This window comes from Coregonus clupeaformis, chromosome 6, assembly GCF_020615455.1.
Source record: "Coregonus clupeaformis isolate EN_2021a chromosome 6, ASM2061545v1, whole genome shotgun sequence".
NCBI classification, from domain to species: domain Eukaryota; kingdom Metazoa; phylum Chordata; class Actinopteri; order Salmoniformes; family Salmonidae; genus Coregonus; species Coregonus clupeaformis.
Window position 1 is genome coordinate 23,369,770 of NC_059197.1, and position 15,222 is coordinate 23,384,991.

The 15,222-nt window shown below is 43.3% G+C and overlaps 1 protein-coding gene across 3 annotated transcripts; it reads right to left on the bottom strand.

Annotated features, from left to right (window-relative positions):
- Window positions 1-1,291: 1,291 nt before the first annotated feature.
- Window positions 1,292-15,153, bottom strand: LOC121568014 (protein NPAT). 3 transcript variants are annotated; one of them, XM_041878495.2, is made up of 15 exons: window positions 14,973-15,153; window positions 14,618-14,736; window positions 14,427-14,487; window positions 14,242-14,320; window positions 14,101-14,141; window positions 11,475-11,732; window positions 11,203-11,278; window positions 7,171-7,282; window positions 6,966-7,057; window positions 6,763-6,844; window positions 6,542-6,638; window positions 6,280-6,399; window positions 4,843-6,174; window positions 1,920-3,256; window positions 1,292-1,755 (listed from the first exon to the last, which is right to left on the bottom strand). In XM_041878495.2, exons 1-15 carry the CDS (start codon window positions 15,007-15,009, stop codon window positions 1,675-1,677), a joined length of 3,924 nt encoding a protein of 1,307 aa, XP_041734429.2. In that variant the 5' UTR covers window positions 15,010-15,153; the 3' UTR covers window positions 1,292-1,674. The 3 variants fall into 3 exon arrangements, with proteins under 3 accessions (XP_041734429.2, XP_041734430.2, XP_041734428.2); XM_041878496.2 differs by having other exon boundaries at window positions 6,331-6,399; window positions 7,171-7,294; XM_041878494.2 differs by having other exon boundaries at window positions 7,171-7,294.
- Between the last annotated feature and the right edge of the window lie 69 nt (window positions 15,154-15,222).

Genomic DNA, 15,222 nt, shown 5'->3' on the forward strand with positions numbered 1-15,222 from the left:
ATTAATTACACTTTGGATGATGTATCAATACCCCCAGTCACTACAAAGAAACAGGCGTCCTTCCTAACTCAGTTGACGGAGAGGATGGAAACCGCTCAGGGATTTCACCATCAGACCAATGGTGACTTTAAAACAGTTACAGAGTTCAATGGCTGTGATAGGAGAAAACTGAGGATGGATAAGCAACATTGTAGTTACTCCATAATACTAGCCTAAATGACAGTGAAAAAGAGGAAGCCTGTACAGAATTAAAAATATTCCAAAACATGCATCCTGTTTTCAATAAGGCACTAAAGTAAAACGACAAAAAATGTGGCAAATAAATCAACTTTATGTCCTGAATACAAAGCATTATGTTTGGGGCAAATCCAACACATCACTGAATAACACTAAATATTTTTAAGCATGGTGGTGGCTGTTATGGGTATGCTTGTCATCTGCCAGGACTAGGGAGTTTTTTGGGGGATGAAAATAAACAGAATAGAGCTAAGCACAGGCAAATTCCTAGAGGAAAACCTGGTTCAGTCTGCTTTCTATCAGACACTATACACTGGAGTTGCTTACCAAGCCGCAGTATGTTGCAGGCCAGATTTCTGTATTTTGAAAGTTGCATACCTTGAAAACTTGATTGCTGACATGCAAAACATTGTGGGACAATATCAATGGACTAATGAAACGAATACTAAAAGATAATTTTTAGGTGCAGTTGCCCTTTTAACATGCTTGAATGTCTTACTTCGGCTAGGTGTGGAATTGTTATAAGCTAGGATTAGTGGCAGTGGAGATTCTTCCATCACTGTGAGATATAGGCCTACTATTTAGTAGTCATTGACTTGAGTGAATAAAATGGTGCAATATTAACTTGGTTATAGTGTTATCAGACTATGTATTCTGATAGTGATGCTTTGCTTTGGACTGAAAACCGGTCAGTTTTTTCTGCACAGAGACAATATTAAATGGAACTAGATTTTTCTAGAACAAGAACATCAAGGTTACTTAGATTCTTCATTTTAAAAATCACTAATAAAAGAAAACATCTGCAGAAACGTACTTTACACAACACTAAGGCTGCATTTAGGCTGTGTCTACACATGCAGCCCAATTCTGATATTTTTGTCACTAATTGGTCTTTTGACCAATCAGATCAGCTCTGAAAAAGGGCTGATATGAAAAGATCTGATGAGATTGGTCAAAAGACCAATTAGTGAAATAAAGATCAGAATTGGGCTGCCTGTCTAAATGCAGCTATAGTGTGTAAGTGGATCATTTACAGTTTAGACACAGTCAAACATTGACCAAGGAAAGGGTTGTATTCTTGAAATTATAAATACAACAAGATTGGGAAACCATTCTTAACATTAGTCATTGCATGGAACCAAAGTGCTCTCTATCTAGCATTTCTGCAATAATTTCTATACAGTACATACATCACATGTATAATTAGTTGTTAAGTACAAGGGTGTAGGACAAGCCCTACAAGCATAGACCATACAAAGACAAAATAAGATCTGAGGACATGCTCCAATAGACCACAGGTGCCTAACTCCTAAAAGGCATGATGGGTTAACCATAGGCACTGTGACACTAAATGATGGCTTGTTCTCTTGCTGGAGGGCAGGTAGGTAGTGTTTGGGAGATTCCCATCTCACTGTCCAACTGCTATAACTCAACCCATCACTCATCATAATGCAGTGAAGATAGGAACTTATCCACATCCAAGTCATCAGGGAAGGAATCCATTAGTTTCTGCTGTTTCTGAGGGGTAACAAACACAAGCAAAAAGAAAACTGAGTTCACATTTAATGCAGGACATTATGTCAAATATCTATGATTGGGTTGATTCGATCACATTCAATTATGAACCTCAGGAGAGATTACGATACACAGCTTGAATAGAAAATTATGTATGTTTTGCGCACCTTTGCTTTCTTCTTACTGCAAGATGAACCTGAGAGATCTTTCTTTGCTGGCGGGCTAGCCAAGGGCTCGGGCTGCTTGCGCTTCTTGCTCTTGGTGGCTACAGGGGTCACTGTTCCAGCCCCCTCCTGGCGCAGGCTGTCTTTCAGTGGGGTGCCCGTCCTGGCGATGGCGGCTCGGGATAGGATCATCAGTGTGTGGGCCGCCATGTTGATGCTGTTTTCACTCCCTGCCTCGCTGGCTGGGCTGCAGGAGGGAAGGTCCGGGGTGGCGGGAGGGACCAGGTGCCTGGGGGTGCCCTCTCCGTCTCTGCCCAGCCTCTGGCGTGCAGGGGTCCTGGGGCAGTCTAGAGACTCCTGGAGACGGCCAGGGGTCCGAGGAAGAGGCAGCTCCGGACAGCCCATGCCTGGCCTCTTAGGAGGGGTGCAGGGAGGGTTTAGACCCTGGATGTCGTGGAGCATTTCGGCAGCCTGCTTGGTCAGTGGGCTGGTCTTGGAGGGGGTTTTGCTGGAGCTAGCCTGGGGGACAGGGGTTTGTGAGCCCACTGGGGCCGGGCTGAACTCTTTTGGTGCTGGTATGGGCTGCTGCTCTAGCCTGCCACCCTCCAGCTCATTCTCCTTATTGGCAGTGACATGAGGGGGGTCCTGAGAAGATATTTTCTCGGTCCGTCCCTCCCATTCCTTGGCAGGATATTTCTCAGTAGGCTCTTGTCTACTTGTGTCCTCCTTCTCTTTCCTGCTCCCTGATCTCAGTCTGTGATCAGAGGAAGAAGACATGGAGCTCTGGGCATCCTTAGGTTCTGTTCCACCATCGTCCTTGTCTGCTGATTGAGATATCTTCCTGGACTCTGACTGTGAGGCATCAGTCTGACTGCTACCAGCACTCTGGAATCTACTGGTACTTGCATTTTGACCTCTAGCATTTTGTTCTGCGTCCCTCTTTGATGGGGTCTTTTTCGCAGCTTCTTTCTGCTTTTGGACAGTGGAGGATTTCTCGGTCTCTGTTCCGGTCCATGATGTTTGAGTGTTGTCCGTGCATCTTACAGTCTCTATTCTCCTTTTCGGCCTGCTGCTCCCCAAGATAGCAAAGGCCGATTTAGGTATCTCTTTCTCCACCTGTTGGACAGAAGGTGATACAGGAGTAGCTGTTGCTGGAGCTTTGGAGGAGGCGGCAGTTGTTCTGGTCTGAGTGGAAGTTTTACCAGCAGACCCATCAAAGCAAAGCATCCTCCTATGGCTGGGGCTCGAGCTAACTGCTACCCTCTGCTGCCCAGTGCTTTCAGAGGATTGCCCCTGGACCTGCTTTGTAACCATATTCGATCCAGAAGCTCCCGTTTTTCCTGAAATGCACATGCAAGCAACATTTCTGAACAAAATAACAGGATAACAGTAAACAGACAATGACATTATGGAGAACTGAACACTAATCCTTTTATGTGTCCACGTTTTCCAAAAACGTAAATATATGCTCTGAATTAAGATTCAACGATATCTGCAGAAAGAATGATGTCAGCTATGTAATGGCACATTGACTTTGAAAAAATAGATATTTTGGTTATTGAACTACAGTTTTACACCCGGTAACGGAATTGTGGTAACGGAATTTCATCATGGATCCCTGATCTGTACATAATTATGAATATCATTCCCTTCATGGTGATGATCCTAAATAGGTACACAAAGGTGTAATGCCATATCCTCCTTTGCATATTTGGGTATTCTACACACTGGCTATTATTTTAATGAGCTCTGCCCCCAAACAAGACCACATTTGGTTGGTCCGGTCCAAATCTGAACCAATAATAGACGTCAATGTTTCACACATTTGGACATCAAAGTACAGCACAGTAGAGGTCAGTAGAGTACAGCACAGAACAGTAGAGTTCAGTACAGTACATTTTACTCAACTCGTGAACTATACTCTACTGACCTCTACTGTACTGTTCAAACTTGTGAACCAAACTGTGCTACTTTGATTTCCCATTGTAGCCAATTCAATAGCAGAAATTCCATTACCGATTTTTCAGAAAGTCGAGTTTTAATGACTTAATAAAGAAAATTGATACCAGTATAAGCACTATAACTAATTGATAGGTCTACCTTTACTTGTCACTTCTGTGAACTTCCATTATCCTCCCTCCTCATGAGGGAGAGAAATGAGAAAATATCTTAAAGATGTGGGTTTTCGGTAACGGAATTTCAAGCCACAAGGCAATGTTTCTTAAATTTACAGAAAGCAGAACAATTTCTCCAAAACGACATACAAATGTTGGCAGGGGTAATTTCTTTAACATTATTGTGTTTTGATATATTTCTAATACATTTTAAGACTTATACTGGTAGATGTTTTCTAAGACTTCTTTTCCATCTGTTTGACCAGAAATCAAAGCCTTTGCTTATTCCAAATTTATAGGATGGAAAATGGTCAGAAAATGTATGTCTTAATAAAATGAATAATAGACTCAGCTTTCATTTGACACCCAATTTGACATGCTCCTTTGAACTTCATCTGTTGGTACTCATTGGTCCTTTTACATGGAAATGACCTATAGCTTTATGATTCAAGAACAAAATATTATAGCTGCAATATGTAACTTTCTGAGCGACCCGACCAAATTCACACAGAAACGTGTGTTATAGATCTGTCAATTGATTGAAAGCAAGTCTAAGAAGCGGTAGATCTGTTCTATTGTGCACTATTTCTATGCTTCCCGAGCTTAAGTTTTGTTTTTGCGTCTTTTATTTTGGGTTTTGTACACAAGCTTCAAACAGCTGAAAATACAATATTTTTGGATATGGAAAATATATTTCACAGTGGTTTAGATGGTACAATGATTCTCTACACTATACTTGCTTATTTTGTCACAAACTGAAATTTGTGCGATATTTGCATAGTGCATCTTTAAGTATTTAAACGCTGTCTTACCAGGGGAATAGCAGGGTGGAGTGGCCAGAGCATATGTGGTGGGGGGTACAGTCTGTACCTGTGGGGCGCCACTGGGTAACATCACCTTGTTGGACTGGTGGTCTGTGGCTGTTGTATCTGTCACTAAGATATAGCTGTTGGTGGATGTGGCTGAATCAAAGGGCAGCTGAAAGTAGTAGCCTGGCTGTGTAAACGCTGATGATGTCCCTGCCAATGCTGCCACCTCCCCTGCTTTCCCACTAAGAGGATTAGTCTCTGCTGGTTGGAGGACTTCTGTCCTCTGTAAGCTGGTCACCGCCTGCACCGTCTCCTCCTGAGCCATGGGGGCGCAACTGAGAGCCGGGGCCTTAGCAGGTGACTTGGTAGGGGAGGAGAGGAAGATTGTGGGGATCCTGTCCCCAGTGATGCTGGACACAGCCTGGTTCAGGGCTGAGTCACAGGAGGGCTCCTCCTGCTCATCGCTGATGATGATCTTCAGGGCTACAATCTTACTGGGGTCAACTTCCTTGCCTGTAGGGTTGGGGTTTGGGATGAAGGTTGGGGCAGCAGGAGTGGTTGTTGTTGTAACTGTTGATGGGACAGCCATAGAGGGTATGGTCTGTGGTAGAGGTTGTGAAATTCCTACAGTGCTGGGAGGGGTCATATTCCTATGAGGCAGGTTAGAGGCCTGTATGGGAGCCTTGTTTGACTGATCCAGCACTGGCATGGAATTGGACAGGGCAGGTGAAGAGTTAAGAAGTGAAGCTTGGTTATCCATCACTTGTCCATCATCAGCCCCCACGGTGTTCTCATTGCCCAATATGTTTTTCACAGCAGTGACCGTACTGGTTTCAGATGAACCTGCGTTGCATGCTGACGCCGGATGATTTGTTCCACTCTCCTGTCTGACCAGCTCAAAGACATCTGGGGGAGCTATACTGTCAAGGGGAAGAGTATTCAGAGGTTCATCTATATCCACGCCTGATCTATCCTGATCAAAGATGGAGCCGGAGTCAATCCTATCAGAGTCCTTGGCGGCAGAAGAAGCAGCGCCGGTAAGTTTATCGATACATGCTGACGGTCGAGTTGAGCTAGCTCCCCTTCTCGACCCTCTGGTACTGGGTCCAGGAGTTGTTGAGCTAGCTCCCTTTCTCGACCCTCTGGTACTGGCTCCAGGAGTTGTTGAGCTAACTCCCTTTCTCGACCCTCTGGTACTGACTCCAGGACTTGCATTTGAAGTGCTTGAAACAGGAGGTGCAGATTTCCTTGTTTTGTTACTCTTGGGCTCTTGACTGGACTTTGTCGCTCTAGTTGTTGTTTCTTGTCCTCGTGTCGAATCTTCAGGCCCAGTGCCTGAGAAATTAAAGAGAAATCCCATTGTCAGAAAGAGATTTCTGATGAAGCATCAAACATTGTTTAGTATATAATTCCAACAGGTCATGAGGACTTTGTCCATACCTGAGTCTCCAGTCTCAGGAGAGCCATCAATACACCTAGTCTCAGTCTCACCATTCTCTGTGGTGGTATTGCTCACGTTCCCAGCTCCTTGTTCAGTATCCTCACTGGTTTTGCTTTTGCCTTAATGCAAAGAATCAAGAGATTTAGTGTAAGAATGTGATTTTATATAATCTTAGTCAAACATTAATCACCAAGCCTACTTCATGCATTGTCAGGAGCAACAAAATCCTGCACATGATCTAGATTAAATCATCATGTTTACCGTAATCAAAGAGGTCAAAGAGAGCCTGGAAGGCTGGGTCGGACTCGGTTTGCTCCAATATGTCTTGTATAACATCATTAGACATATGGATCTCCCCCTGCACAGAGTAAAATGTCAGGAGAAAGCACATATCCACACTATGTACTAAAGACTGACAATGTTCCCTGAATTCAAGTGGAGAAATTAGCAAGTATATCAAGTCTGTCAGAACATGACATTACCTGCAGGCCCAGAATTTCATCTATGGACTGGTCAGGCTCCATGGTGCTGCATGATGCCTTTAAAGCCTGGGGACTGCCATCACTACAAGTAGAGAGAAAGAAACATGCATAGGTAAGAAATATCTACTCAACAGCCAAATGTAATAAGTAATGAAGTCAGTACTGTTAAAATGTTACAAAAGAAGATGTACTTTTATTATTACCTTGCTAGGATTTTGTTTATGTTTTCAGCAAGCTTCTCTTGTAAGGACTTGTCATTTAGAATCCTCTCTCTTGCATTTTGTATCACCATTTGCTGCAAAGATACAAACAATTAAATGATAAATTCATATCAGTCAACAGGGGTTAGTAGTTTTTTCAAATGCAACATCTTTTTAATAGAGAGTATTAACTTTGTTTTGTACTCACAGGGAAATTCTCTGTGACTGCCTCTTCACTCTGGGGCTCTGCTGTCAGGCTACTGGCTGCCATGTTGGCTCTTCCAGTCCCACCGGATCCACTGGAGCCCCCACCTCTCCTCCTGGGGGAGTCACTGGGAAGATTACTATTTTGTCATAACTCAATCTACCAGGGATGTGCATCTTTCCCTTTCAAGACGATTTGATACGCATCTAGATAAATGGGCTTCAAAACATTACAGGAACAATACTAGTCGGTGCGATTCGGTTTGATTAGAGAACGAATCGATGCGATTCTGTTCGATACACTAACATTTCTTGCATAAATACATTCACTCAAACACATTCACATTCTGCTTCTGATGGAGCTCATGAGCTGGGCCCCTCTGAGCTGACTTCGGTGTGTAAATGATGTACCTCCCGTTGGTCAGCGCGCGAAGCTGGGCACAGTGCGCAGTTTGACTAGGCTATTGATATTGCCTAGGGTTGTTTGGCATTCAAAATGACTTGTGGATCAATGACTGTCAACACAGTTACAGTGCCTTCAGAAAGTTTTCATACCCCTTGACTTAATCCACATTTTGTTGTGTTACAGCCTGAATTCAAAATGTATTAAAGCAATTTCTCTCAGTCATCTACACACAATAGTGCATAATGACAAAGTGAAAACATGTTTTTAGAAATGTTTGCTAATTTATTGAAAATGAAATACAGAATCATCTAATTTACATAAGTATTCACATCCCTTTGCTAGGACACTCCTAATTGAGCTCAGGTGCTTCCAATTTTGTTTGATCATCCTTGAGCTGTCACTACAACTTGATTGAAGTCCACTTGTGGAAAATTCAATTGTTTGGACATGATTTAGAAAGAAGCACCTGTCTATATAAAGGTCCCACAGTTGACAGTCCATGTCAGAGCAGAAACTATACCATGAAGTCCAAGGAACTGTTCATAGCTCTCAGAGAGATAGACTTGTGATTAGGCAAATGTATCTGGGGAAGGGTATAAAACAATTTCTGGAGTGTTGAAAGTTTAAGAGCACAGTGGTCTCCATCATTGGGAAATTGAAAAAATATGGAACTACCCAGACTCTGCCTAGAGTCTGGGTAGTTCTGTCCGACCAATGACTCCTGACAGAACTACAGAGTTCCTTGCCTGAGATGGGAAAACCTGCCAGAAGAAGAAACAGTCTCTACAGCACTTCACCAATCTGGGCTTTATGGGAGAGTGGCCAGGCGGAAGTCACTCCTGAGAAAAAGGCACATGAAAGACTCAGAGCATAAGGCAAAAGATTGTGTGGTCCGATGAGACAAAAATGGATCTCTTTGACCTAAATGCAAAGCGCCACGTCTGGAAAAAAAACAGGCACAGCTCATCACCCGTCTAACACCATCCCTACCGTGAAGCATGGTGGTGGCAGCATCATGCTATGGGGATGCTTTTCAGCGGCAGGGTCTCTGAGATTGGTAAGGATAGAGGGAACAATGAATGGAGCCAAATACAAGCAAATCCTTAATGAGAACCTGTTTCAGAGTGCAAACGACCTCAGACTGGGGGCGAAGATTTACGTTCCAACAGGACAATGACCCCAAGCATACAGCCAATGCAACGCTGGAATGGCTTCAGATCAAGAACGCGAAAGCCCTTGAGTCGCCCAGCCAAAGCCCAGGCTTCAATCCCATTGAAAACCTGTGGAAAGACTTGAAGATTGCTGTTCACCGCCGCTCCCCATCTAACTTAACAGAGCATGAGAAAATCTGCAAGGAAGCATGGGAGAAAATACACAAATCCAGACGTGCAAAGCTGATACAGACCTACCCAAGACGACTCAAAGCAGTAATCCCCGCCAAAGGTGCTTCTACAAAATATTGACTCAGGGGTGTGAATACTTACAGTGGGGAGAACAAGTATTTGATACACTGCCGATTTTGCAGGTTTTCCTACTTACAAAGCATGTAGAGGTCTGTAATTTTTATCATAGGTACACTTCAACTGTGAGAGACGGAATCTAAAACAAAAATCCAGAAAATCACATTGTATGATTTTTAAGTAATTAAATTGTATTTTATTGCATGACATAAGTATTTGATCACCTACCAACCAGTAAGAATTCCAGCTCTCACAGACCTGTTAGTATTTCTTTAAGAAGCCCTCCTGTTCTCCACTCATTACCTGTATTAACTGCACCTGTTTGAACTCGTTACCTGTATAAAAGACACCTGTCCACACACTCAATCAAACAGAGTCCAACCTCTCCACAATGGCCAAGACCAGAGAGCTGTGTAAGGACATCAGGGATAAAATTGTAGACCTGCACAAGGCTGGGATGGGCTACAGGACAATAGGCAAGCAGCTTGGTGAGAAGGCAACAACTGTTGGCGCAATTATTAGAAAATGGAAGAAGTTCAAGATGACGGTCAATCACCCTCGGTCTGGGGCTCCATGCAAGATCTCACCTCGTGGGGCATCAATGATCATGAGGAAGGTGAGGGATCAGCCCAGAACTACACGGCAGGACCTGGTCAATGACCTGAAGAGAGCTGGGACCACAGTCTCAAAGAAAACCATTAGTAACACACTACGCCGTCATGGATTAAAATCCTGCAGCGCACGCAAGGTCCCCCTGCTCAAGCCAGCGCATGTCCAGGCCCGTCTGAAGTTTGCCAATGACCATCTGGAGGATCCAGAGGAGGAATGGGAGAAGGTCATGTGGTCTGATGAGACAAAAATATAGCTTTTTGGTCTAAACTCCACTCGCCGTGTTTGGAGGAAGAAGAAGGATGAGTACAACCCCAAGAACACCATCCCAACTGTGAAGCATGGAGGTGGAAACATCATTCTTTGGGGATGCTTTTCTGCAAAGGGGACAGGACGAATGCACCGTATTGAGGGGAGGATGGATGGGGCCATGTATCATGAGATCTTGGCCAACAACCTCCTTCCCTCAGTAAGAGCATTGAAGATGGGTCGTGGCTGGGTCTTCCAGCATGACAACGACCCGAAACACACAGCCAGGGCAACTAAGGAGTGGCTCCGTAAGTAGCATCTCAAGGTCCTGGAGTGGCCTAGCCAGTCTCCAGACCTTAACCCAATAGAAAATCTTTGGAGGGAGCTGAAAGTCCATATTGTCCAGCGACAGCCCCGAAACCTGAAGGATCTGGAGGTCTGTATGGAGGAGTGGCCCAAAATCCCTGCTGCAGTGTGTGTAAACCTGGTCAAGACCTACAGGAAACATATGATCTCTGTAATTGCAAACAAAGGTTTCTGTACTAAATATTAAGTTCTGCTTTTCTGATGTATCAAATACTTATGTCATGCAATAAAATGCAAATTAATTACTTAAAAATCATACAATGTGATTTTCTGGATTTTTGTTTTAGATTCCGTCTCTCACAGTTGAAGTGTACCTATGATAAAAATTACAGACCTCTACATGCTTTGTAAGTAGGAAAACCTGCAAAATCGGCAGTGTATCAAATACTTGTTCTCCCCACTGTATGTAAATTAGCTATTTCTGTATTCCATTGTAAATTAGCTATTTCTGTATTCCATTTTCAGTAAATGTGCAAACATTCTTAAAAACATGTTTTCACTTTGTCATTATGGGGCACTGTGTGTACATGGGTGAGACAAAAAACTATTTTTTAATTCAGGCTGTAACAACAAAAGGTGGAATAAGTCAAGGGGTATGATTACTTTCTGAAGGCACTGTAACTGTGTTGACAGTCATTGATCTACAAGGAGAGGACGCATCAGTTGTCACCAAAGATGTGAGGTATTTCCGGAAGGTAGAAAGAATGTAATATGAGCAACAACAAAAAAATTGTGAACCGCCAATTCGTAAACTTTTAATCGATTTTCTGACCGATGCATGCTACATTTGGATCAGTTTGGGGTCCGCGGACCGATGCACTTGTATCTTTAAACATTTTAGTAGGGGATCTATGCGTATAGTTGAATCGTTACATCCCTACAATCTACACACGGGTAAGAACAACTTACAAAGGAGTAAACAAATGGATGACAATGACTATCTTACCATTTCCGACGCCCTGGGGATAATGGTCCTGGAGTTAACCGGTTGTCTGGAACCATTATTTGCAAAGGTGACTCTCCTGTAATAAAAAAACAAGTGTTGATTATTCAATTAAGCTTTATTGACAACCTTTCCTATAAATTGGTATTAATGTCCATAATAATTATTACAGCAATTGACAGTTAAAATGAGATGTGATATACATACACCATACACCTACTGTAACAACCTTCCCCAGTACACTGCTGCTCATGGATGCATTTGTGTTTACTTACGGTTCACATTGACGAGCAGACGTCCTCCATCTTGGATCTGGGGCTGTGTGCTGCAGATGGGGGAGGGTCTGGTCTGCTGGGAGCTGTAGCAGACTGGGGTGGAGTGTCCCAGGATGCTCTGAGGGGTGTCGAGGGGGCTGGCAATGCCCTGGGCCGACGGAGGGGCTGACGATGACAGAAACCCAGAGCTGGGGGACTGCGTTGATGACAAGGCTCTCTGTCGCCCCCTCATATTCACGATCCCATTACGTGTGCGGACTGCAGAGGAAATACAGTGAGGGAAAAAAGTATTTGATCCCCTGTTGATTTTGGACGTTTGCCCACTGACAAAAGAAATGATCAGTCTATAATTTTAATGGTAGATTTATTTGAATAGTGAGAGACAGAATAACAACAAAAAAATCCAGAAAAACGCATGTCAAAAATGTTATAAATTAATTTGCATTTTAATGAGGGAAATAAGTATTTGACCCCCTCTCAATCAGAAAGATTTCTGGCTCCCAGGTGTCTTTTATACAGGTAACGAGCTGAGATTAGGAGCACACTCTTAAAGGGAGTGCTCCTAATCTCAGCTTGTTACCTGTATAAAAGACACCTGTCCACAGAAGCAATCAATCAATCAGATTCCAAACTCTCCACCATGGCCAAGACCAAAGAGCTCTCCAAGGATGTCAGGGAAAAGATTGTAGACCTACACAAGGCTGGAATGGGCTACAAGACCATCGCCAAAAGGCTTGGTGAGAAGGTGACAACAGTTGGTGCGATTATTCGCAAATGGAAGAAACGCAAAAGAACTGTCAATCTCCCTCGGCCTGGGGCTCTATGCAAGATCTCACCTCGTGGAGTTGCAATGATCATGAGAACGGTGAGGAATCAGCCCAGAACTACACGGGAGGATCTTGTCAATGATCTCAAGGCAGCTGGGACCATAGTCACCAACAAAACAATTGGTAACACACTACGCCGTGAAGGACTGAAATCCTGCAGCGCCCGCAAGGTCCCCCTGCTCAAGAAAGCACATATACAGGCCCGTCTGAAGTTTGCCAATGAACATCTGAAGGATTCAGAGGAGAACTGGGTGAAAGTGTTGTGGTCAGATGAGACCAAAATCGAGGTCTTTGGCATCAACTCAACTCGCCGTGTTTGGAGGAGGAGGAATGCTGCCTATGACCCCAAGAACACCATCCCCACCGTCAAACATGGAGGTGGAAACATTATGCTTTGGAGGTGTTTTTCTGCTAAGGTGACAGGACAACTTCACTGCATCAAAGGGACGATGGACGGGGCCATGTACCGTCAAATCTTGGGTGAGAACCTCCTTCCCTCAGCCAGGGCATTGAAAATGGGTCGTGGATGGGTATTCCAGCATGACAATGACCCAAATCACACAGCCAAGGCAACAAAGGAGTGGCTCAAGAAGCAGCACATTAAGGTCCTGGAGTGGCCTAGCCAGTCTCCAGACCTTAATCCCATAGAAAATCTGTGGAGGGAGCTGAAGGTTCCAGTTGCCAAACGTCAGCCTCGAAACCTTAATGACATGGAGAAGATCTGCAAAGAGGAGTGGGACAAAATCCCTCCTGAGATGTGTGCAAACCTGGTGGCCAACTACAAGAAATGTCTGACCTCTGATTGCCAACAAGGGTTTTGCCACCAAGTACTAAGTCATGTTTTGCAGAGGGGTCAAATACTTATTTCCCTCATTAAAATGCAAATCAATTTATAACATTTTGACATGCGTTTTCTGGATTTTTGTGTTTGTTATTCTGTCTCTCACTGTTCAAATAAACCTACCATTAAAATTATAGACTGATCATGTATTTGTCAGTGGGCAAACGTACAAAATCAGCAGGGGATCAAATACTTTTTTCCCTCACTGTAGGTTTATGAATCACGTCATACAGCAGGGTTCCCCAATAGGCGGCCCGTGGGTGAATTTATTTGGCCCCCCACGTTATTCTGAGCAAAAAATATATAATTGCTTGGACATAAGATTGTAAAATCACCAGGAAGTTAGAATTCCCATGCATAAATAGGGAGGAATATTGGATCGTATGCCAATGTAATGAAGATTTAAAATTATTCTGTTTTTCTCAAATACTCCGTTTGGGATTCTTGCGGCCAATTTGCAGTGTACAAAACAATTTGCGTGTTGTGTGATGTAATCTTTATAGTTATGCTGCCATACAGCCAGCTGTCTGCCTCCTGTTTAGCCAATGTTTGCAATGACCATGAAAAAAGAACATTAAATGGCTATTGACTGCTGTTTTGTGAACAAGTGGCAGCATCACAAGTGACTGATCAGCAACTGAAAGGAGGTAGGCTAGTGGATCCTGCATGCGCAGAAATCTTCGTATTTTTCGCAACAGCAAGTCTGATTCCAGAAAATCTGGAACCACAACCACTCCGAATTATTTATTACTATGTTCCAGGTCGGCCCCCCGCTCAAGGAAAAATCGGCCCATGGCTGAATGTAGTTGGGGACCCCTGTCATACAGCCATGGAGTTCAGCGCTCTGACTGACTGCTTGAGCCACACAACATTACAAAGAGGCAATGAAATCAAAGTTCAGAAGTAGTACTAAGAGCATAACCATTTAACTTGTAAGAATATTATATAAAGCACTTACGTCTTTGATTCTGGCTAACAGATGGGGAGTTCTGCATAGACCTAAGGAAATAAATAAGTTGAATTGAAGATGTCAGAAAGTGCACAGCAATCTGTTGGTGAGTTTTTCTTTGCCGTTTTAAAGGTAAAAATAGGTCCTTACTTTATTTGATTGAGTGTGAAATCAAGCTTTTTCCACAATGATGTCATCATGATGGGTATCTGAGTCTCTTCACTGGTCTCTAAGCAGAAATAGCAGGGAAGTGTGACAACCAAGAATACAATACAAACACATGAAAGTCCTGTACTCATTTAATGAAAGTGGTTGAGGTCAGAGGTTACACTTACCTTTAGCTTTGACAGCAACATACTCATTCAAAATGGTTGTCAGGTTTTTTCCAAAGAGGGACTGCAATGGGACACATGAATTAGCTACCTAGCTAAGTAATCCACTAAATAACTCACTGTAACTAGATATTGTCATTAGAATGACAGAGTTGAACACAGCTATATGAAGTCTGAACTGACAACATACTTACAAACACACAAGCAGGAATAGTTCCATCATCTGAGCTGTGTTCTGCGTACTCCTTCAAATTGGGGCTTTCGCGAATTAAAGCCTGGCTTGTAGAACACAGTCCCTCTTGTTGCAGGTATCCTGTAAAAACAGTGTACAAGGGAGTAGCTGAATTTGAGGCTCAGCATGTCACACGAAGAGTAAGTCAAAACCATCTAGATTTTGGCTTGCTACAGTGCAGCCCTCCTTGCAATATCACCAGCAGGATCTTACAGATAGCAATCTAACGTTAGTTAGCTTACTGCTACTGCCATAGCCAGCTATCTTTTAGTTGCCAGGTTAGCTAGCAACACAAACAGGACCCAGTTCAGACTTACCTAAAACCAGCCGCGCTATGTCAGACGGAAGCAACATGGCTGCAATGTTGAATTATTGCAACAATTACAATTTACATTCTCTGTCAAATGAAGTAAGAATACATTTAATCGCGAATAAAGCAAGTATATTTGGTAGAAACATCCAGTGTGTTGTGTACGCAACGTCCTACGAGTCGTGAAAAGGCGGGGAAGTCGAGCACATGTAACCCGGAATTTCCATAATATTTGGAAAATGTGCATTATGGGAAAT